Raw genomic sequence first — 21045 nt, 5'->3', positions numbered from 1 at the left:
ATCAGTGAGCATCAGCCAGAAGCTCACATAACTGACTGATTTGATCACTACGTCTGAGCCAGAGCACCCTCGTAAAAGCGGCGGCAGCCAAGATAGGGATATCAACATCTGTATCTTATACAAGATGTATATAAGCTTGTATGGATAGATACTTGAATGAAATTGATAAATTTCAAACATTGAATGGACTTGGGTTAGGCTTTCTTGATCAATATAGATTCGGGTCTTCGTATAGCATACAGTGACTAGTCAGGAACGAAGCTTAGCAGGCTCCATTCCCATGCATGAATGTTTTTATGCTTAATTTGATGACATATTTGATAGGCTTCTAACTACTGTATACCAATTACTGCACGATTAATTCAAGCAAGTTCAAGTGAAAATGTTCTATTCTTTATAGACGTCTTTTGAAATGTATTAGAAGAGACTAGACAACGCTAGTATTAAGTGTGAATCTGAAGCGGGACCGAATCGAAGAGTAATGGCATAAGTACTGCCGGAGGTCGTCATTAGATCATTGAGCCTTCTTAGCACCGGCCTTGTTTTCTCTGCGGCGCTTCAGAGCATCGGGGGTGTACTCAGTGTCGAGGAGGTAGTCCCACCAGCGGAAGCTGCTGGAGTAGTTTCCGATGAACTTCTCATGGTGAAGATCGTGGTGGTCGGCACCGGCCCAGAAAGGCAGGAAGTGGTGAAGACTCCAAGGGAATTCGTAACCGCTGTGGGCATCAATGGCCTGGAACAGACGCAGGACAATCCAAATGTACATAGTGAGGATGTGAAGGTCTCCGGTGAAAGCACACCAGAGGATGGGGCAACCGACGGTACCAAAGCCCAGGAGCATCACTTCAATAGGAGACGCGTATTCGGCAGCCAGACCGAAAGGAGCGGAGTATTGGTGATGAATCTTATGGATAGCCTTGTAGAGGGGGCCCCAGTGAAGAGCACGATGCAAGAAGTAGTGCCAAGTATCCTCCATGACGAAGAAAATTGCAATCTGGTAGGCCATAGTCCAGAGGGAGGGGAAGGGGATAGAAGTCTGCAGACCACAGAATTGAGCCATTGGGTGGAACAGCCTATCAAAGAGTTAGCAATGATGGTTCCAAATTCGAGTGAAAGGGGTTGATTCAGCGCAAGACTTACCAAATTTGAGGAAGTTCAACGGTAAAGTGACTCAGGAGGACGAACTTGGCGCAGTCCCACTGTTCGCGTAGAGAAGGGATTTTGTTCTAGAAATATTGTTAGCTAGTGATCGAAATAGTTTCTTGTATTTTGTTCTTTCTGATATCACTTACGTGTTGGATTTTGTAGTTGTTGAAGAAACCCAAGGTATCAATGAAGATCCAGGGAAGGGAGCGACCAAAGTAGACGAGCTCGTGCATGGCAAAGGACATGATACCAGTAGCTAGGACATCATTCTGCATCCAGGCGTACCAGGCAGCCCACATTTTCTCGGGGATGTTGAAATCGGCATTGTATTTGGAGATTTCCTCATACGTGCCCCAGTAGGTGGTGGCGGGCAACACGGTTGAATTCCTGGAGAGTCAGTGATTGATGAAAAGAAAAAGAGGGGGGAAAGATGAAAGACAGAAAAGAAAAGAAGAAGAATGAGAAGGGGTTAGAACTCACATTGTGTTTCCCAAGTAGAGAGTCAAGTAGGTTGAATGAACGAGTTGAAGAAAAGGAAGAAAAAAGAAGGAAAAGCGGTTGCAATTATTTCCCCAAGCGATTCCAAAAGTGGCGAGACCGCGGAGCCCCTGACTCCCTGTAGTCTGCTTACGTACTGCTACATAGTACTGTAGTAGTACGGTCCGCCCATAATGAACTGAAATCTGCTGACTCACCCGAATAAGACCACTCCCAGCCGATCGACTTCCGAGCCCCACCCAGTCGGATAATGTGCTTTTCTAGGCTTTTCATTGGTTAAGATGAGCTCAGCCCACTGCGGGTTGTCTGCAGGTCTGCATGTGGCATGTTTGTTGAGTATCCGAGATCTACTGAAGTATGTAAGCCATAGTACAGTATAATGTAGGGAGTATATTTATATTTGTACATACTATAGGGGTATACTATATTGTACGATATCGTATGATCTTATCTTATTTTATTTTTCTGTTTATTATATGTAAAATATATGGGACAGATCAGTGTGTATATGTTTAATGAAGTGCAGCCTATTGTACTAGTATGTATATTCCGTCCTATCAGTATACATCCTACACGGTGCATTGCAGACTGCAAAATAAAAACTGGTTTCCTGCATTATGTAAGGTCATGTGATGACACAGCCCTCATGGATCGTCGTTTGTTCAGTTTGCTTGGTTTGTTCGGTTTACACTTCATGACCTCATTTCTCCATCTCCATTGAAGCTCCCACTTGCGAGACGCAGATTCGAGAAGATGCGCCATGTCGATAATACAGGAGTAAGCAGAGTCTTCACTCACCAATTCTCAATCATTGAATCCAGCTAATTATTTACAAGGAACGCCTGCTCGGTAAACGTGCAACTGGACCGTCTCCAACAAAAGATCCCTCCCGCCGATAATTCCAACCTCACGCTAGCCCGCGTGCCAACAGACGATGTCCCAGACAGACATCTTCGTCACCTGCGACAGGTGATCCATTCAATCTCAGTCACTTCAAAGACCCAGCCTTTACTCCCGGCAACTCGACTGGCAGACCTACTGTCAGACCCGGCCGTTGCAAACACCCTCTCCATCGCCTCGGGGCCCGCCGATACCGAGCACCATGTCCCGGATCATCTGTGGCTGATTGCTGGAAAGGCAGCTGTACAAACCTCCGGACTACTCATGCATACCCTATTAGACCAGACAATTCGCATTCACGATGAGATCGATTACTGGAATGAAGTCTTAGGGTCTGTCTGGCAAAGTGGGATATATGCTGCACAAACGTCTCCAGTACGATTATGGCATTGGACAAAGGATATCTATTCCACCACACATGCCCAGCAGTTCTCTACCGATTCTCTATCACGATCAATTGCAGCCAGGTGGGCTCGATTTTACCAAATTGCTCGACACAGTGTATCGGAGTATCCGACCTGGTTAAATATATCGGATCCAATCCGATCGTGTCGAGGAGAAGCCCGACAAAAACGAGACAAATTACTGGCCATGAAGGATATTCATACCAGTAGTCTAGGTCTCATTATGGAAGGCTGGCACTCCTTCAATACAGATACATTCACCGCGACCGAATCTGATATTCCCGGGGATCAGTGGCAAGACGTTGTGCATCGGACGGTTGCTTTAACCGAAGCTATCTTGAATCATGGTAACTCCTACATCGCTGCTCCAGAATTCGAAAAACGGGTGTTTTCTGCGATTGAGATCTCGACCACAAATCTGCAGGCACAGCATAACTCTATGTCCGCAGCACAGAATCCTCTTCAATTGATCCAGCGTCTCGTCCACATACTTCGTACTCAGCTCCCGAAGCACACTGCCGTAATTTCAACAAACATCGATCAGAACGGCCGTCCCAGTGGGATTATCCGATACTGGCTTCCGCTATCGATAATCCTCCTGTCCAGTAGTGCCTCTCTTCGCTTCCTGCTCCGTCGCCAAGACGAGATTCTCCAATGGATCATGAATATTGGCGCTACGGTGATTGATTTTGCCCAGAACTGGGTGGTTGCTCCCATTCACAAACTTATCGGGACGATCAGACATGACGAGAAAAGCGAGATTGCCATCATGAGCAAGAATAGTTTAGTCGCTGATCGGGCTAGTCTAGAGCGAATGGTGATTGATTTTGTCCGTGATCGCCCCGATACATCTCAAGGTCCGATGGCAACAGAGGATGCTACGGCAATTACAAATGCCGTGAAGGAAGGTGATTTGACTCCGGTCCTCAAAGCTTATGAGCGAGACCTGCGATCTCCGCTTAAGGGCACTGTTCGAGGAGATTTAGTTCGTGCTCTTTTGATTCAGATTCAGAAGACAAAGGTGGACGTTGAAGTGGCTATCAGTGGTATTAATGCTCTCTTGAAGAGTCAGGAGCTTGTCTTTGGGTAAGTTATATACCTCCATCTGATACTTCCTCAACAACGTACTGACATATTCCAGCTTCGTTGGACTCACGCCAGGAATCCTGGTTTCCTATGCCAGTATTCGATGGCTCTTTGGAGTCTTTGGAAGCCGCAGGGGCTTACAAAGAGGTAAACGGCAGGGAGACCTCAAACGTAGTCTACGGTATGTTCTTATCTTCTTATGGTGTGGTGTAAGCTTCACTGGGAAGCAAATCGGAAGCTGACTGCCATCTAGGAATTCCACACGGATTCTTATGTCTGCTTCAATCTCAAATGGGGTCATTTCTTTCAAAGATTCAGGTCGACTTATCTGTGAAGCCGAGGGTCTTCTCCAGAAAGTCCGGCCGATGCTGGGGGCTCGACAATATCGTGAATTCCGCGAGGATATTCAGGATCTCCTCGATGTTCAAAGCGGAGTTACCAAGCAGCTTCGGGTGGTTGAAATGATGCGATGGAACTATTGTACTTAACTCTTCTATCGAATACACATACATATATCAATATAAATATATCCTTCTATCATACTGGTGTATAAATGTAGTCATCCGCCACGAGGCAGCTTACGTAACTATCGTCATCACTCCCACCCAAAGTCACAACGTCCCATCTCCCCTCTGATTCTCCTCCTTCTGATCGTCTACTGGCTTATTCTAGTAGACTCTTTTCTGATTCTTACGCTCGACCGCAAATCAAGTGATCCGAATCCTCCATATCACCTGACGTGTGTTCGTGGGCTGGACGATCTGCGCTCTTGGCCCGAACACTCCTGATACAGAAGAGTCTCCAAAGCCACCGAACCTCTTCCACCCTACCACACCCCTCTCAACGATCCCACGACCCGCCACTGTCGATCACGAATACGTTGAACGTAATCTCGAGATCATACAACACATTCCGCTTCATCCTTTCGATTCCCAGTGGGAATTAGCCAACACTCTATCCGTCCCCTATCTCGGTCCCGTTCTCCCTTCACCTCCCTAAATACGATAAACCCAACAAAGAAATCATGGCGGGCACAAGGAATTACGATTTTCTAGTAAGCTTGCCAAAGCATTCCAGTGGAGTACTCGAAGTGGCCCTGTTGCTAATATGGGATTTTTCTGCATTTACTTTAGATCAAATTGCTGCTGATCGGCGACTCTGGCGTCGGAAAGTCATGCTGTCTTCTGCGATTCAGCGAGGATTCGTTCACCCCTTCTTTCATTACCACCATCGGAATCGACTTCAAGATCCGCACGATCGAGTTGGACGGCAAGAGAGTGAAACTACAGATCTGGGATACAGCAGGCCAGGAGCGTTTCCGCACTATCACAACAGCGTACTACCGTGGTGCAATGGGTATTCTCCTTGTCTATGATGTGACCGATGAACGATCTTTCCAAAGTAAGTGTCAGCTTGACTGGGGAATGTAGAGGTGATAGGATTAATGGATCAGGATGTCTCTACACTCCTCACAACAAGTGCTTCCCTCTACAACCAGGAATACCAGACTAACTCTCGCTCGCTCAAATAGACATCCGAACCTGGTTCTCCAATGTCGAACAACACGCCAGCGAAGGAGTTCACAAGATTCTCATCGGAAACAAGTGTGACTGGGAAGAGAAGAGGGCGGTTTCGACCGAACAAGGCCAACAGCTCGCCGATGAGCTCGGTATCCCATTCCTCGAGGTCTCCGCAAAGAACAACATCAACATCGAAAAGGCATTCTATAGCCTTGCCTCCGATATCAAGAAAGGCATGGATACTTCCAAGACTGAGCAGGGCGGTACTTCGGGCGTCAGTATAGACCAACAAGGCTCGGGTATGAATGGTAGCAACGGAGGAAAGTGTTGCTAGAGACTGTACCACTATTCTCTTCCTTTGCCTTTTTTTTCTTCTATTTCCCAAGATCGTATCTTTCCCGAATTTCCCTTTCCCGCGTGTGTCGAGTTATTTTTTCTCTTCTTCTCTTTATCCCTCTCTCCCTCTTTCTCTTTCTCTCTGACTCCCACTCACATCTCTCTCGTCCCGATTGGTCGCTTCCCATGCAGAACATATCCTTTTTCTTTACTGCAATTTCATGTGCTCAGATCTGAATGTCCGGTTTCCATGGAGAGTTGGCGCCCCATTATACTCGAGTATCATACATATCTGTCCATAGCCTGTGGCGGCATGTCTCCAATCTCCCAGATAATTTGGACTAGCCGTTAAAGTGAATATTCATATGGTTCCAATTTCTATTTAATAATCATAGTATTCAATATTCTATCTATTCTAAATATATTTGTATTATATAACTATTCTATTCTACTTAGTTAAGCCCCTCCTGCGGTGACCCGCTTTTATTTTCAGTCGATAAGATCTTCTTTCTTTCCACCCCCACTCTTTCTCTTCTTTCTGTTCTCTTTTCTCTTTTTCTATACTTCCCCACCCATTACAAGCAGATCTGAGTGATTTATGAGAAAGGGTTTGTTAGACTCTTCTATAATTGCTGCAGTCAATTCTCATTTAGAGGGAACAACTCCACTCGTTCAACTACCGCGAGTCCACGCGCAGCTCGAATTACGGTTATGGATTCTTGAACACACACAATTTCACGAATTCCCAGGATAGCAAGTACCGATATTGCGAGTCACATCCATTCATTCTTGAAGAGCATCATTATCTCGCATTTGTCCTCGCCTACCTTATCACATCATGGCTGAACTTCGCAGCTTCACAGCTCGACCCTTGTCGAAACAACCGAACCCCAAAAGTGACCACCGAGATGCCTTTCGCATATACCTATCCTCCTCCTCAATGGCTAGTCTGCGTCTTCGAGCCGGTGATCCATGCAGTCTAACACTTTCAGAAGGATCTCCGAAGACGGCTATTGCCTGGACTGCCGTGGAAAATATTCAGAATACCGTCTTTCAAACTTCGAGAACACTCCAAGATCTATACGGTATCAAAATAGGAGAAAAGATCGCTATAACAAAGTTGGACAATGGTCTGGACGAGCTTGCTTCTGTCAGTTTGGTGGATAGTTCAGACGCCGAGAGGATTGAAAAATATGGTCCGGTCCCAGTAGAGGAACGACATTTCTGGGCATGGGTTTTGGAATCCAATTTAACGAAATGCGAAGTCTTGGCCAACGGGTTGACCTTCGAACTAGATCTCAAGGGTCAGCGTCGTTCGTTCAGTGTCGTTGGACTCCAACCGCAAAATGGAGGAAGTTCGAAGAATACCATTTTCCGATTCGTACCCAAGACCACGAAAATTTCCATTGGCGCCGAGATAGACGAGCCGGAGGATACAACTTCTGAAATTTCTGTTCAACCCGGTGGATTGGGAGGACTGTCAAGACAAATCCAAGATATCAACGAGAGTTTGACGGACTTTAATATGGACCAACGGAAACTGGTTATGCCAGCATTCTACGAGAATAACCGGGGAATTCTCATCTTTGGACCGAAAGGAACCGGCAAGACCACCCTGTTACAACAGATTGAAAAGGCTGGCTGGCGCCAAGTATTCAAGATCGGTACCTCATCTTTAGGTAGGAGTGTGAGTGAAGGCGAGTCGAAACTTCGGGGCATATTTCAAGAAGCAGTCCGTGCCAAACCGAGTGTGATCATAATCGATCAACTGGAATTCGTCGCGCCAAAGCGAACCTCCTTCGAATCACAATCCATGGCATCTGTACTTTGTGAGAATTTAGATTCAATCCGGAGTGCATCTGTCCTCGTGGTTGCAGCAACTCGACATCCGAATTCAGTGGACGATTCCCTTCGAACGCCCCATCGACTAGGAACAGAAATTGAACTTCAAGTTCCAACCGCACAAGACCGTGCTGAGATTCTCCGTGCTATCCGGGGCCCGGCATCGTCTGGACTGAGCGATGCTTTTATTGATTTACTCGCTGAAAAGACTCACGGATATGTTGGTGCGGATTTATTCGCTCTCTTACAATTGATCTGTCGCAAGGCGCGTCAAAGACAAAGCCTCGAACAAGGTCTATCACTCCGAGCGCTCGAAATATCCCCATCGCCTCAAGAAGAAGAAGAGCCTGGCGTTCAGCTAGACATCCAAATGACAGATGTATTGTCCTCGCTCCAGGAGATTCGTCCAACTGCTATGCGTGAGGTATTCCTAGAAACACCAAAGGTGCGATGGACAGATATTGGCGGACAGAAAGAAATCAAAGAGCGACTCCAGAATGCCGTTGAGCGGCCTCTCAAGGTAAGAGAAGAAAGATAAACCCAATATATTGACCCCGTGCAAAGTGCCTCTTCTAATAATAAACTCTAGCACGCTCAACGAATGCAAAGATTGAACGTGAAGAGCAAAAAGGGTGTTCTTCTCTACGGACCTCCAGGTTGTTCAAAGACTCTCACCGTCAAAGCCCTAGCCACAGAAGCAGGACTAAATTTCCTCGCTGTGAAAGGAGCTGAGATCCTCAGCATGTACGTCGGCGAGTCCGAGCGATCTCTCCGAGAAATCTTCCGCAAGGCCCGGGCAGCCCGGCCTAGTATCATTTTCTTCGATGAAATCGACGCTATCGCTGGTCGACGAAGCAGTAGTTCTCAAGGAGGTGTGAATGTACTCACAACTCTACTCAACGAAATGGACGGTATCGAGGAATTACGAGGTGTACTCGTTGTCGCAGCCACGAACAAACCAGACGTTCTAGACCCAGCTCTCATGCGTCCAGGACGTTTAGACAAACTTGTTTATATTGGTCCCCCAGATCTTGAAGCCCGGAGGGAAATTTTAAAGATCTGGGCTAAGAAATCTGTTCTGAATCCAGATGTGAATTTGGATGAATTGGCTGAGAGGATGGAAGGGTATTCTGGAGCTGAGGTTGTTAGTATTTGTGAAACCGCTGGTGATGCTGCACTTGATGAAGAAGATAGGACGCAGCAAGAACAGGATGTTAAATTGGAACATTTTGAACTTGCTTTAAGTCAAGTAAAACGACAAATCACCGATGAAGTTATTCAGGAATATGAAGACTGGGCGGAGGCTCAATCTTGATTAGCATCCATTCAGCTAGTCTAATGGAAATACATCATGAATTATCACTACTTATAGTCATTCACAATCTTCAAACAATAGGAATATCACAATTACAGACTTTGTCATATATAAATTCGAGGCAGAACTAGGGCATTTCCGAATCGGGTGATATTTATGCCTGAGGCCTCAACTACCTTGACTTCGTCCTTCTTCGCTCGTCGCTCTTCGCTCCATCAACAGCTCCCATTCGCGTCTTTTCTTCGCGCAAAGCCCTGATCAATTGCAATTTACCCTCAAATCTACAGTTACAATCTAATCGCCAGGATTCAAGCTATCACTATCTTAAAGAACACCTTGATCTTCCAATCGCATCCTCCATCCATATTCATTTCAAGCTCGTGAAGCTTCTCCAAGCCCGTCGCATAAAATGCCTCCTCGCTCTCCTCGTGGTTACTCCTCCAGTCGCTCTCCTCCCACACGATCACGATCACGATCTCGATCTCCGCGCCGCTCTAGATCTCGCGACGACTCGCGCCCAAGGAGTATCAGTCGATCGCGATCACCTTCACGCGGTCGAACTCGATCTCGCAGTCGCAGTCGAGATAGCAGACGTCGTAGCTATAGTCGCTCACCCAGTCGAACACCGAGTCCATCGCGAAGTGCCAAAGTGAGTCCAGTTTTGCCGGCATGCATTATGAACAACTTACCGCGCGAATGAGTAGCTAACTGATGCGATTAATTAGATTGTGGTGGAAAAATTGACGAAGAATGTTACGGAAAATCACCTACGCGAGATATTTGGTAGCTTTGGAGATATCGAGTATCTCGATCTACCAGTGAATCGAGCTTGTATGACAACCGAATCTTAATCCCTGGTGAAACCGACGCTAATTCAAAACTCTTCTCTAGTCATGACGAATCGAGGCACAGCATACATCCTATACTACGATCCCGCAGACGCAGAGGCAGCTATCGCACACATGCACGAAGCCCAATTAGACGGTGCCATTCTGAACGTTTCAATCGTTCTTCCACGACGAACATTCTCCCGATCACCACCACCCCCGAGTCGAGGAAATGGAGGACGATCTGGGTTCCGAAGAGGGTCATATGCGAAGTCGCCTCCACGTCGAGGTCGTGGACGCGGTGGTGATCGTCATGATGTTTATCGGCCGTCATTGTCTAGGTCTCGATCTCGGTCTCGATCTCCCGTGCGAGCTCGATCATACTCACGATCTCGCTCACCTCCAAGGCGAGGAAGTGCCCGACCAAAGAGTCCACGAGGACAACGTCGTCGACGTAGTCCCAGTTACAGTAGTTATGACTCGCCGAGTCCAGACAGGAGTCGGAGTCATAATCGACATTAAAAGTTATGTTGTGGTGGAAGAATGGGATGGGAATATGTCTTTTACAAAGTGTCAACCAAGATATCATCCTTTTTCGTGCATCGGCAAGCGTGATTTGGCGGAATATCGGTCAGATTGAGGCATTATGGTATTGCCTATCCCTCCATACAAGAGGGAATATTCTTATGGGCTCACCGGCACGACACTACGCTGCCATCTTCGAGCTGGGAAGGATGAAACAAAACTAGAAAGTAACATAATGGCATTTCACATCTAGAAGAACGCACACCATCCGATATACATCTTCGCCAGATTTGCCTTATCAGTGGCCTGAATAATAAGCTCATCTACCTGACCATCGACGGAAAGTGGAATAGGCTGTTTCGACATAAAGCCCCGGAGTTTATTCCGTACATCTTCTAAAACACCCGCTGGTGTATCGGGCACATTGACATGCGTTCGTCGCTGATTCATGATTAGCGGCATTGTCTTTGAAGTATAGGACGGTCTCAAGGAATGACTTACTCGTTTTCCGATAAAGTCAGTCGTAGGATCATGCAAGAAAGTTTCCAGAATAGTCATTAATGCATCTTCATTCTGCCGTAAAAGGCGCAATGTGATTTCACAGGTTCGTCGGAAAGGTCCTAATTTCATCGAATATTAGCTAAAGATCAACATCCGGAGAACAAGAAGTAAAATCCCACCATTATATCCATAGGCACCGAATGCATCAATCATATTCTGCGTTAAACGAAATGGAACGACCTCCGGTTTGGCGAGAGTTTGGCCCTTTTTTGGTCAGATTATGCCATTATATTTCGATGGATATGAAGACGAACCTTGTCAAAGAGACAATTGAAATCAACGTGTAATATACCACCTGTTCCCTCTTCAAAGGACAAGTTCTCTCCATGTCGATCACCAAGTCTGGGGAATTCTGCAATTAGCCTTGTACATATCAATCGAGGTAAAGGGGTGGACATACCCTAGAACGTATCCAACCATCGACATCACCGCCGTAGACCGTGTATATCGCAGTCTTGCAGCGAACCAGGCTTCTGTCTCGGGAAACATTTCAATGAACCATTCATGAAGGACGGGTGGGATTCTGTCAGATCGGTCAGCAAGTTTCATATAATGACAATTAGAGAGAGACTGACTTTGCCAGGATCTTCGTGGTGAAAAGAGGTAATTTAGCCATCGACCGATCTGCGCATATCTCATCAAGATAGTGTTTGATCTCAGTATACTAACACACATGAAAATTAATATCAGCAATACTTCCTTATAATCGATCAACATCTTCCAAGGATTTTAGGATAACTCACGTTTGGCGCCGCACCCCGTTCACGAAGTAACTTGGTAACGATATCTCTCAAAGTTCGCAAATTATCAACCCACTCAATCAGACCACATTCCTCATTCAGCGGAGTAACAGCATATGTTTTGATATCTTGATTCATATTAGCCAGACAAATCAACCCGCCTTATACTAAAGGAAGCATTCACTCACACATCCGGCGTTTACTTGACTCGACATCCCGTTTCAAGAATCGATTGATCATGTTATTGAACTCCATCAAACGCTGATCCTTACGCAGGTCGTCTTTGGGTTTACACAGTGCATTGTAAATTTTCCCGTCTGAGCCCCGAATACTGATTTTCCGCGGTTGTTGTGCTGAATGTAAGATCGTTGCTTCGTCAAGGACAGCTGGAGAAGAGAACGATTAATCGAAAGTATGACATTAGAAAGGACTGACTTATAAACATACCATCTATTGTCGTTGGATCTCTGGGGAACGGTCTGAATCCCTTCAAATATTCCGAATCGTGACTGGTAGGTAGACTTGGAATTAACATAGCCTGAAATGGCACCACAAGTCGACATGGTGCCACTTTGTGATTGAATCCTAGATTGCGAGCAAGATTGACTTTGGGAACTCTTTCTTCAACACGAGCCAGGCAGAGCTGAAGAAGTTCCTCGGAGAACTTTTGACCTTGATTGATCATTCGGTGAATATCTGGAGGAGATTCTGCTTTGTGTTTGTTCGTGTATTCCTGAGTCAATTAGCTTTTTTCTTCTTCTGATATTGGGCCCTCTCACTGAACGTAGACTCACAGTTATCCGTTTCAGACACGTATATCCTCTCGATGCTCGCTCCTTATTTGATGACTTGACTACTGCAAGGACAGTCCACAGACCTTGTTGCGGGAAGCAATGGACAGCCTTGACAACGATACGGGTCAACAGGTCATGGACGGTGCTGTTGGGATGGCAAATTCGAGCCACAACTTGTGGGAGGATAGTGAATAGCTGGTAATGTCAATCAATATAGCTCATTATTCCAGGGTCGGTTTCTCTTATACGTACCAAAGCGGGCTGCAAGCGAGAGGAGATGTACTTTTTCAGTTGGGCATGCATTTCATCCAGACTCTTCTGGCGCTGAGCTTTGGTGTGTCTTTGGAATTCTCTATAAGTTCGAAAATTGATTAGCTAGGCCCTTTTGCTAGTTCTATCCAACTTACTCATTGTCTCCCCTCTTCGGATCGATTGGTTGATCAACGATAGAGGCATGTTCCAGCCAGAGTGTCAAAAGTTTCGGTAATGTCTGGAAGACATATTTACTACCGTATGTCAATGAGCGAAGGTAATTGTCAATCACGAGTTTAGTGGCCTCTCCACTCAGACTAGTTCCGATGTTAGTAAATGGACGTATAGCTTCAGGGGGTCACTCACTAAATCTGAGCCTCCTTGCCCATGGGCTTTGCCTTCTCAGAATCAAGAATTTTGTTGTAATGCTTTCCTAAGTAGTAGTGCGCTTTCTCCCATCGTGGGTACAACTTAATCGCTTCACGATATCGCTGTACAATGGCCTGGGAATGCGTCTGCCCTGCCCTGTCCGTCCATTTTGCAAGCAAAAGGTGCGCCTAGACTATTTAGCACGATGTAATGACGGAATATGTGCGCGGTACTTACTCGAGCTGTGATTAGCACGTCTTGTTGTTTCCCGCCATTGGAGAGTGATGATGCTGTTTGTGAGTTGATCGAAGACGTCACTTTGGGCTTAGGATTGTTAGCTTCATTAGCGGATATGGCTCCCTCCAAGGTTTGAATGGCTTTTCGGTGATGACCATCTTTCCAAAGGAGTCTCGCATGTTCAATGGTAGCTGATCTATCCTGTAACCTCGCTGCATGAAGCATTGAATGGTAAGCTTGGCTCGTGAAATTGCCTTTTCTCGAAAGATGAGCACTTGTAAGCCATGCAGCCGCGATGTCCGAGTTTGGGAAAGTTCCTCTGAAAAAAAAATGTTAGCTGGGACATATATCTTGAGCCGGGTGTCAACCATACGCTAGTTCCATCGTGGCTCGCCTAAGGCCAAGGAGATATTGCTTGTCTGCAAGATAACCTCCAAGTACATCCAGTCGCCGATCCAGGGCCTTGAGGAGTTCTTGATACGACCCTGGACTCTTGGCCTCTGCATTTGCTATGGATTCCACATCTGCGAGGGCATGTAATCGTAGCATATCATCATGGCAAGATTGTAGTGAGGTCACGGAGTTGGCAGTCAATGATTTTGCAACTTGGAGCCTCAGACCATTGATAATGTCTGTGAATGACCCGGTTTCAGGCTCTGTCTGGCGCAATTTCCGCAAAGCCGTACCAATTCCTACATTGAAATCGCCAGCTCCGGATTCCTGACACAGCTCAAGATAGCCTTGCAACTTATCCCATCGACTAGTGATCCACGATGCTTCGACTGCAAATGGTAAGAAACGGGTTGCTGCGGGCTTGTCTTCTTTCAACACCTCAAAGCGAGTGAGAACCGCATCTGAACAATGTTAGTAGAGGTTCCACCATTATACACGGGGTTTTGGGATATATCTACCTTGCTGTCCAGATTCCTTCAGGCAGGTGAGAAGATTCCACTGAGCTTCAACATTGTTTGAATCTTTCTCAAGCTGTAACTCATACCAGCTCTGTGCTGTTGCCCACCTTCCCGCTTTTCGATGCTCCAGAACTTGTTGATCAATATCAAGTACTGAGAGATGACTAGAGATGCCCTCAATACCATCCGGTTCATCAATTTGACTATAAATATCTTGAAGTCGCTGATACAATGACTCTGGGTTAGGCTGCTCATCCAGCTCAGCATGCGAGTTGCATTTTCTGATATACTGCTCCCAGTGGAACAGGGCCCTTGAGTAGGATTTGCACTCAACAGCACGCTTGGAGATTATCTCTGGTGGTATGGAAGCAAGCAACGACTCGACGGATTTGATCTGTGCAGAGAACTTGGCATGCAGCGGGTCTCGGCCGGATTCCCTATGAGATCGGCTCGATTGATAGGATTGATGGTTTAGACCATTCATGTGTTTCTTTTTACCCTGGAGCCATCTGGACAGGTAATCTAAGACCTCAAAAACACTCTATAAACCGGAATATTAGTACTTGCGTGAATCAATAAGGGAATATGCAGAAGAAAACTTACCTGACTGCAACTGAGGATCGTTTCTCGGAGATTACTGTTTGTGTCAGGGAGGGGATGTGAAAGAACCTTGTTGAGTTCAATTTGAAGGTCTAGCTGTTCCTGTTCTGTACCCCCAACGACTCGATTCAGGATAGCAAAGGGAAGTAGGAACGAGGAAATGGAAATGTCTTGACCCTTGACCACACGACTGCAAACAGCGAATACGATCTTTGCATTATCGCCACTCGCAGTTTCAAGAAGGTCTTGCACCAGTGTACGGAGCCACTCGCTATGTGTCATGTTGGGAGAAAACAAAGGATACTTGACTTTGGAGTTGGTGGTGACAACAGTGACCGTATATGTTGAGGTCAAAAATGGCGTCAAAGTATTACGCACACTCTCGGGTAGCTCCATCCATCGTTGTAACTTCTCATCACCCTGGATATCCCTTGTACGTTGTGATTGAGTAACTGCCACATTGAGCTGACAGAATTTGAGAAGTCCCTGCATGGCATAAGCTAGGAAGCCTTGAGCACGAGTATTCGATGCAGACAAAAATGCATCGACTAGCACATGCTGAAGGAAGAAGAGTACGAAGTCCATCGTTTCCTCCATGCGGTCAAAATTAGACAGCACCACGATATCTTTCTTCTCTTTAATGGTCTCAACGCGATTAGGGTCAAGGCAGCCAACAAGGCCTAAACAATGGGACGAAAGCAGAGTGATAGGATCTGAGGTGCTATTGAACTTCACGCAGCAATCGAGCAATGCCCTTGTCAGCTGAGCAAGTATAGGGTCGGGCTGTTCACTTAGAACCGAGACATGAAGGAACTCTTCATTCTCAGAGAGGAAAGGAGATAATTCTCTCAGGGCTTGCTCAACAACAGTGGCATTTTCACTCTGGCAGCGACGCACAAGTGCCAAAAATTGACTTCGGACATCCATCTGAGACCTCAATTCATTGATCCTTTCCTCCAAGGGATGCAACTCGGGGATGGCAGCCAATGAAGGCATCGTATTGAAAGTATCCCGGACAAGATTGGAATGGTTGGTCAGTATATGATCAATGAGTAGGTAGGCATTCTGCCGACTCTCGGCTGTCAACATTGCCCAATACCTGATCACAATAGCCAGTGTTTGGTCAATGAGCGGTTCAATATCCTCCTCACTAAGAGAGATTATGAGTGTCTTCCAGGCAGAAAACGCATGGTCGCAGAGATCCTCGATATCCAATGCGGACCGAAGACAGGCACTGACTTGAGGCAAAGCATTACTCACATGGCCTTGAGCAATGTTGATCATCTCCTCAATGGCCTTCAGGTTTCGCCTTTTTTCTGCCAATGTTTGTCTTACTTGGAAATCATTGATCGCATTCGCAAATTGAGTTATTATACCGAGGACATGCTCTTCAATGAAATGAATCAGAAGATCCGCCTTCTTAGACGAGGCTCCGTTGGTTGATTTCCGTGGAATGAACGTAGCAAGACGGTACAGAGCTTGGTGGAACTAGATCATGTTAGCATGTCACTCGCCTGGTAGTTCGAACTTGTCGAGAATGTTAAGAGAAACAGTAAAGACCTACTTTCTCCTTGTTCTGGTCTCCGGAGTTGCCAAGATTCTTGAGAAGATCACAGGCAATCAGGATTGGCTCGATCCGAACCAGCTCAGCTAATGTACGACCTCTGAATGCGGAATCTATCTCTGCCAAAAGTGACATGATCATGGCCTCTGGGTCATCGGACTGTTGAGCAAGGAGGAACGCCAAGATAGCAGCGAGGTTGTTTTTCTCAGAGCAGACATCGAACGGGGTTTCGCCTTCATTCCGACTGGCTCCAATTCTGGAGATAATATCTCGCCTCCTTGTCAACACCAGGTACGGAAGAATATGAACCTCTGTCAGCCGAAGAAAGCTATCAACTTTCATTCCCAGTAGCTCACACAACTGCTCGGCCATGTACGGACGGGATTGAAGATTCTTCACAACTGCCACCGAGAGCGTTCTCCAGTACGGTCGGAAGAGACCTGCAGGCGTCAATGAAAATTGCTGTGCAAGTTTATAAAGCTGTTTGGAGGCGTTAATATATTTGTACTCATATAAGATATCATGAAAGACAGATGCAATGAAATGCACTGTTCAGAACGCACCTCATTGTAGGCCACTGCACAAATATAAGGATTTGGGTGTCCTAGATACTCCAAGAGGCGTAAAAGAATGATGTTCTTCTCTTCGTCATCCGATACCCTAGTAAATAAATGCATAAGCACAAGCCAATGTCGGGTCCTTTCCGAAATGTTTACCTTGCGAGTCGGCACAATGTCAAAATACACGCCTCTTGTAAAGGTATATCATCCTTTTCAGAAAGATTCTTCAGCCACTCCAAAACAATGACAAAATTCGCACGGCGGATATCTTGCTGGAGATCCGGGCGTACGAACGCGGCCACTGAATTCCTATATGATCATTAGCAAAGTTGAAGGGTCGTGTGCGTCGATTTCAATTTACCCAGTCGCGATCCGGAGCTCTCGAATAGAGCTTCGAAGAGAATGAAGACAGAACTCGCCAGATGTTGATGTTGAAAGTTGCACCTGATCCAGTTGTGTTGAGTGCATCAAGATCCTTCTCAAAGCAATCATAGCGGCAATTCGAGGGCCAGGTGTACGACTTAATCGAGGAAGAATGAAGTCGAAAATAGCCCAAATGTCGGCAAATTCGGGGTTTTGTTTATCGCCTTCCGCTGCTTGTTTCTGTTCGCCATCACACACTTGACAAAACAGTATCTCTCGTGACATAACCTCAGAGCCCTTGTAAACAAGACTGCCGGTTGAAAAACAAGCTAGTTTTCCCACGGTGTCTAGAATTTCAGTCTTCTGTGGCTCGGAGAGTCTCTGGTACGATTCCCTGGAAGGGTCAGCAATGCCATGTCAGACATATTAATGAGACAATTTGGAACTCACTCGATGGCTTTCCTAACCTTTCCCACGGTCCAATCTTCCTCATGGTTCAGAATCGATGACAATTTTGTAGTGACGGATTGGAGCAGCACGTTAGAGATAGACTCAGAAGCCAAACGAGGTCTTTTTGGGGCTCGAATATTATCAGGAAGATCTTCTTCCTGGTCCAATAGCACAGGCCGTTCACTGGTCCCCGTTTGATCGATATCTATGGCGTCATCTGAGGGATTGCGCTGAATGGTAGGAGTCTGTTCTGCCTTCTTCAGCTTCAGATGGAGTGTTCGGATTGAGTTCTGGGAATGTTAGTCTATGCGAAGGTATTGAAATTTTCGAGAAGTTCTTACCACAAGACATGTCTCGATTGGCTTGTCATTTTGCTCGCCATGCTCAATTTCTACAAGGATCGGGAGGAGTAAATCTCGCGATTGCTCTTCAAATAATTTTGAGTGATCGACGGAGCAGGACACCTCATCAAGGTATTTGCTAATCTTTCCCTGCAAACTTGAAAGTCCGTGGGTGATACTAGGTTCCACAAGGTCACTGAGACACTGTAGCCAAGCTGAAGTTAAGCTCACGTCTGATAATATAGCTGATGATGTGGACTTCGAAACACTGAAGCCATAGACATGCGCCAAAAACTGAATCAGCACATTCTCCTCGCCAGGATCCAATCTCGACCCACGTTCATGCAGCCATCTGACGATGATCTTGCGGACCCGATTGAAGCCGTTCAATACCCCCGAAAGATTTTGACGCAGGTCAAGGCTTTGGCGCTTGTCAGGTACCTGAAGGGTTGCCTTTGGGCTAAATGAGTCCAGCAAATATGAAGCCAAAGCTATTGTTCGAGAGAAAGACCCAAGCTGTACAGATTTCTTCACCAATTGATGAGGCAAGGCAAGATCGTCCAAATCTACCAAAAATGACGCCATAGATCCAGGCAACGATAATTTCATAGAGAATGAACCATGCCAGCTATTTTTCAGAGATGATTCGAGCGAAAAAAGAATATCTATAGTCGGTTAGTGTGGGCCATTCGGATAGTTCCAGAAAGTATACACGGACCTGAGGTGCAAGCTCGGAGGAACGTTAGAACACTATAACTCGAAGGTGATGGCCGGACTTGCTTATATTGAATGGAAACAATTTCAACAAGCACCTGCTGTATCCGATATAAGACCGATTCAGATTGCCAGATACTAGCCAATCTGATCAGTCGAAGAATCAGCCAAGCAAACAAAGGTGCATGGGTATCCTCGCCCAAAATCAGAGGATCCGATACATCCCATAAGACTTGTGGTGCTTTTTCAACACTTGCTTGAATGATATCCAGACAATCCAGAATCTGTCCTTCGACATCCTCCTCTGGACTGGTACTATTTGGAGTTACCTCGAGTCCTGCCTTGAGAACGATACATATCAGTTTGTTGATATCTGTGATAGCTTCATCAGCACGGAGCTGACTTTGTCTATCCCCAAGTAGCTCCTGACGAAGCTGTGAGAATGTTTCTCGGGATAGTCGCTGCGCATCATTCCCTGTTGATGTCAGACGAGGGGCGAAGTGTGCCGCCAGAAGGGATGAGGCCGGCTCCGCGGGTCTTTGTCCATTAGGCAGAGTACCCTGAGCATAATCTGTATCCACTGCCATAAGGAACAAACATAGCCACGGATGATACCATGTAATCGATAATGCAGATGAAGGGGCAGAAGATGAAAAGCAGAGAGACGCGGACGCGGAGAGATATGCGATAGACACCTGAGGCATAAATTATTTCCACATGTTCGAATTTTGCAAATTTCGAGGAACAAAAGTGGTCTGCTGTTGTGCAGGGTGTTTGTTCTGATCAATTGATATGCTCTCAGCGGACTATTAATGTTCTTATCTTGTAAAATTGTGTTATTTGTAAATTTGTGGGTGTTGTCAATATTTACATAGTGGAGTTGCAAGTATAAAAATCGAATACTCGACCAGAAAAAGAAATAAATAAGCAGAGAAGTAATCGGAACATTAATTAATATTTAAAATTAAATAATCATAATCATAATATTCAATTCAACTCTCAATAACTGACCATTTGCTCCTTTTCCTACAAAATGCAGTCCAAACCAATCCACGGCGGCCCTTTTGGTTTTTTTTTTTTTGAACGGGAAACTTTCGCCGCTTCGATTTCTTCACTCACTTCCATCGCCGCATCGACAACCTCTCCAACAAGAAGAGCACTTTCATTTCTCCCACTTTCAGTATTTTCAAAATAAACCCTCATCTATCTTCCATCCCTCAGACAGCTTAAGCATTCCATCCCTGAACATATTTCGGAGAATTATGGCGGAGATTATCAACCCCGCAGACATGCTCGAAGACGAGAGACATTCCTATTTCATGAAACAAGCACTCGCAATGGTAAAATCTATCCAGAATAACCTCCTTTCTTGAAGTGTACCAAGCTAACGATACCCAGGGCGAAAGTGCTCTCTTGTGCGGAGAGACCCCAGTGGGCTGTGTCCTGGTCTACCAAGATAAGATCGTGGGATCGGGCATGAATGATACAAATCGTTCCATGAACGTACGTGATACGCCTTGTGTTGTTCGGAAAATGTATACAAAGACTAAATGGCAATACAGGGTACACGTCATGCAGAGTTCCTCGCAATCGCAGAATTCCTCCAGGTCTACCCGAAGTCTGTGCTCCAGCAGACGGACCTCTACGTCACGGTCGAGCCGTGCATTATGTGTGCTTCGGCCCTAAGACAGTACAGGATCAGAAAGGTCTACTTTGGTTGCGCTAATGATCGATTCGGGGGTACTGGAGGTGTACTCACCATTCATTCTGAGTGAGTAATACCTTTCTTTGACCTCCACCGAAGAGGAATATCCCACGGCTAACTCAACCATAGTCCCTCTATTGATCGGGGTTACCCCATACAAGGTGGAATATTTCGAGAAGATGCTATTATGCTTCTTCGTCGATTTTACATTCAAGAGAATGAGAAGGGTAAGCAAGCCGAATCATGACTAGAAAAGAACTACAAGACTGACAGAATCCAGCTCCAAACCCTCGACCAAAGAAGAATCGTGAGCTGAACACAACTTTCGAAAATGGAGATGGTTTTGTGCCTACAGCCTGAACATTCAGTTCAAAATATGCATCTCATGGGATGGCGTTTGATAATCACCCACAGCGGTTCATTAGCGATGGGGTGCCCTTGATGAAATCAAGTTTTATGGCGTTCTAGCGAGTTGTTTAGACAGG

General features: G+C 45.9%; 7 protein-coding genes across 7 annotated transcripts; 5 read left to right on the top strand and 2 right to left on the bottom strand.

The window, feature by feature from the left end:
• Positions 1-514: 514 nt before the first annotated feature.
• Positions 515-1816, bottom strand: N7469_008975 (sterol desaturase family protein; the record flags this gene model as incomplete). Its single annotated transcript, XM_056647893.1, has 4 exons — positions 515-1073; positions 1141-1226; positions 1293-1533; positions 1806-1816. 4 exons carry the CDS (start codon positions 1814-1816, stop codon positions 515-517), a joined length of 897 nt encoding a protein of 298 aa, XP_056497658.1.
• A 588-nt stretch (positions 1817-2404) lies between these two features.
• On the top strand, positions 2405-4522 carry N7469_008974 (NCA2 family protein; the record flags this gene model as incomplete). The annotated part of the gene is made up of 4 exons (XM_056647892.1): positions 2405-2421; positions 2481-4034; positions 4090-4215; positions 4288-4522. 4 exons carry the CDS (start codon positions 2405-2407, stop codon positions 4520-4522), a joined length of 1932 nt encoding a protein of 643 aa, XP_056497657.1.
• A 536-nt stretch (positions 4523-5058) lies between these two features.
• srgA (Rab family GTPase srgA) lies at positions 5059-5888 on the top strand (the record flags this gene model as incomplete). Its single annotated transcript, XM_056647891.1, has 3 exons — positions 5059-5088; positions 5168-5435; positions 5566-5888. 3 exons carry the CDS (start codon positions 5059-5061, stop codon positions 5886-5888), a joined length of 621 nt encoding a protein of 206 aa, XP_056497656.1.
• An 840-nt stretch (positions 5889-6728) lies between these two features.
• On the top strand, positions 6729-9047 carry N7469_008972 (putative AAA family ATPase; the record flags this gene model as incomplete). The annotated part of the gene is made up of 2 exons (XM_056647890.1): positions 6729-8252; positions 8322-9047. The coding sequence occupies 2 exons, from the start codon at positions 6729-6731 to the stop codon at positions 9045-9047; spliced, it is 2250 nt and encodes a 749-aa protein (XP_056497655.1).
• A 409-nt stretch (positions 9048-9456) lies between these two features.
• On the top strand, positions 9457-10396 carry N7469_008971 (RNA-binding protein with serine-rich domain 1; the record flags this gene model as incomplete). Its single annotated transcript, XM_056647889.1, has 3 exons — positions 9457-9696; positions 9773-9878; positions 9939-10396. 3 exons carry the CDS (start codon positions 9457-9459, stop codon positions 10394-10396), a joined length of 804 nt encoding a protein of 267 aa, XP_056497654.1.
• A 252-nt stretch (positions 10397-10648) lies between these two features.
• atrA (protein kinase MEC1) lies at positions 10649-19442 on the bottom strand (the record flags this gene model as incomplete). Its single annotated transcript, XM_056647888.1, has 24 exons — positions 10649-10840; positions 10901-11019; positions 11080-11164; positions 11215-11302; positions 11361-11483; positions 11536-11624; positions 11704-11828; positions 11889-12086; positions 12148-12433; positions 12495-12689; positions 12747-12846; positions 12902-13063; positions 13113-13303; positions 13353-13671; positions 13726-14206; positions 14264-14804; positions 14867-16351; positions 16428-16907; positions 16991-17087; positions 17144-17296; positions 17349-17744; positions 17801-18090; positions 18142-18806; positions 18860-19442. 24 exons carry the CDS (start codon positions 19440-19442, stop codon positions 10649-10651), a joined length of 7443 nt encoding a protein of 2480 aa, XP_056497653.1.
• A 675-nt stretch (positions 19443-20117) lies between these two features.
• On the top strand, positions 20118-20920 carry N7469_008969 (nucleoside deaminase; the record flags this gene model as incomplete). The annotated part of the gene is made up of 5 exons (XM_056647887.1): positions 20118-20195; positions 20254-20358; positions 20418-20626; positions 20690-20787; positions 20841-20920. 5 exons carry the CDS (start codon positions 20118-20120, stop codon positions 20918-20920), a joined length of 570 nt encoding a protein of 189 aa, XP_056497652.1.
• Positions 20921-21045: the final 125 nt, after the last annotated feature.

The sequence above is a fragment of the Penicillium citrinum genome, assembly GCF_028827155.1.
Source record: "Penicillium citrinum strain IBT 23319 chromosome Unknown utg000008l:1.0-2707905.0:1.0-2709502.0, whole genome shotgun sequence".
NCBI lineage: Eukaryota > Fungi > Ascomycota > Eurotiomycetes > Eurotiales > Aspergillaceae > Penicillium > Penicillium citrinum.
This window is presented reverse-complemented; position numbering and strand designations above follow the sequence as displayed.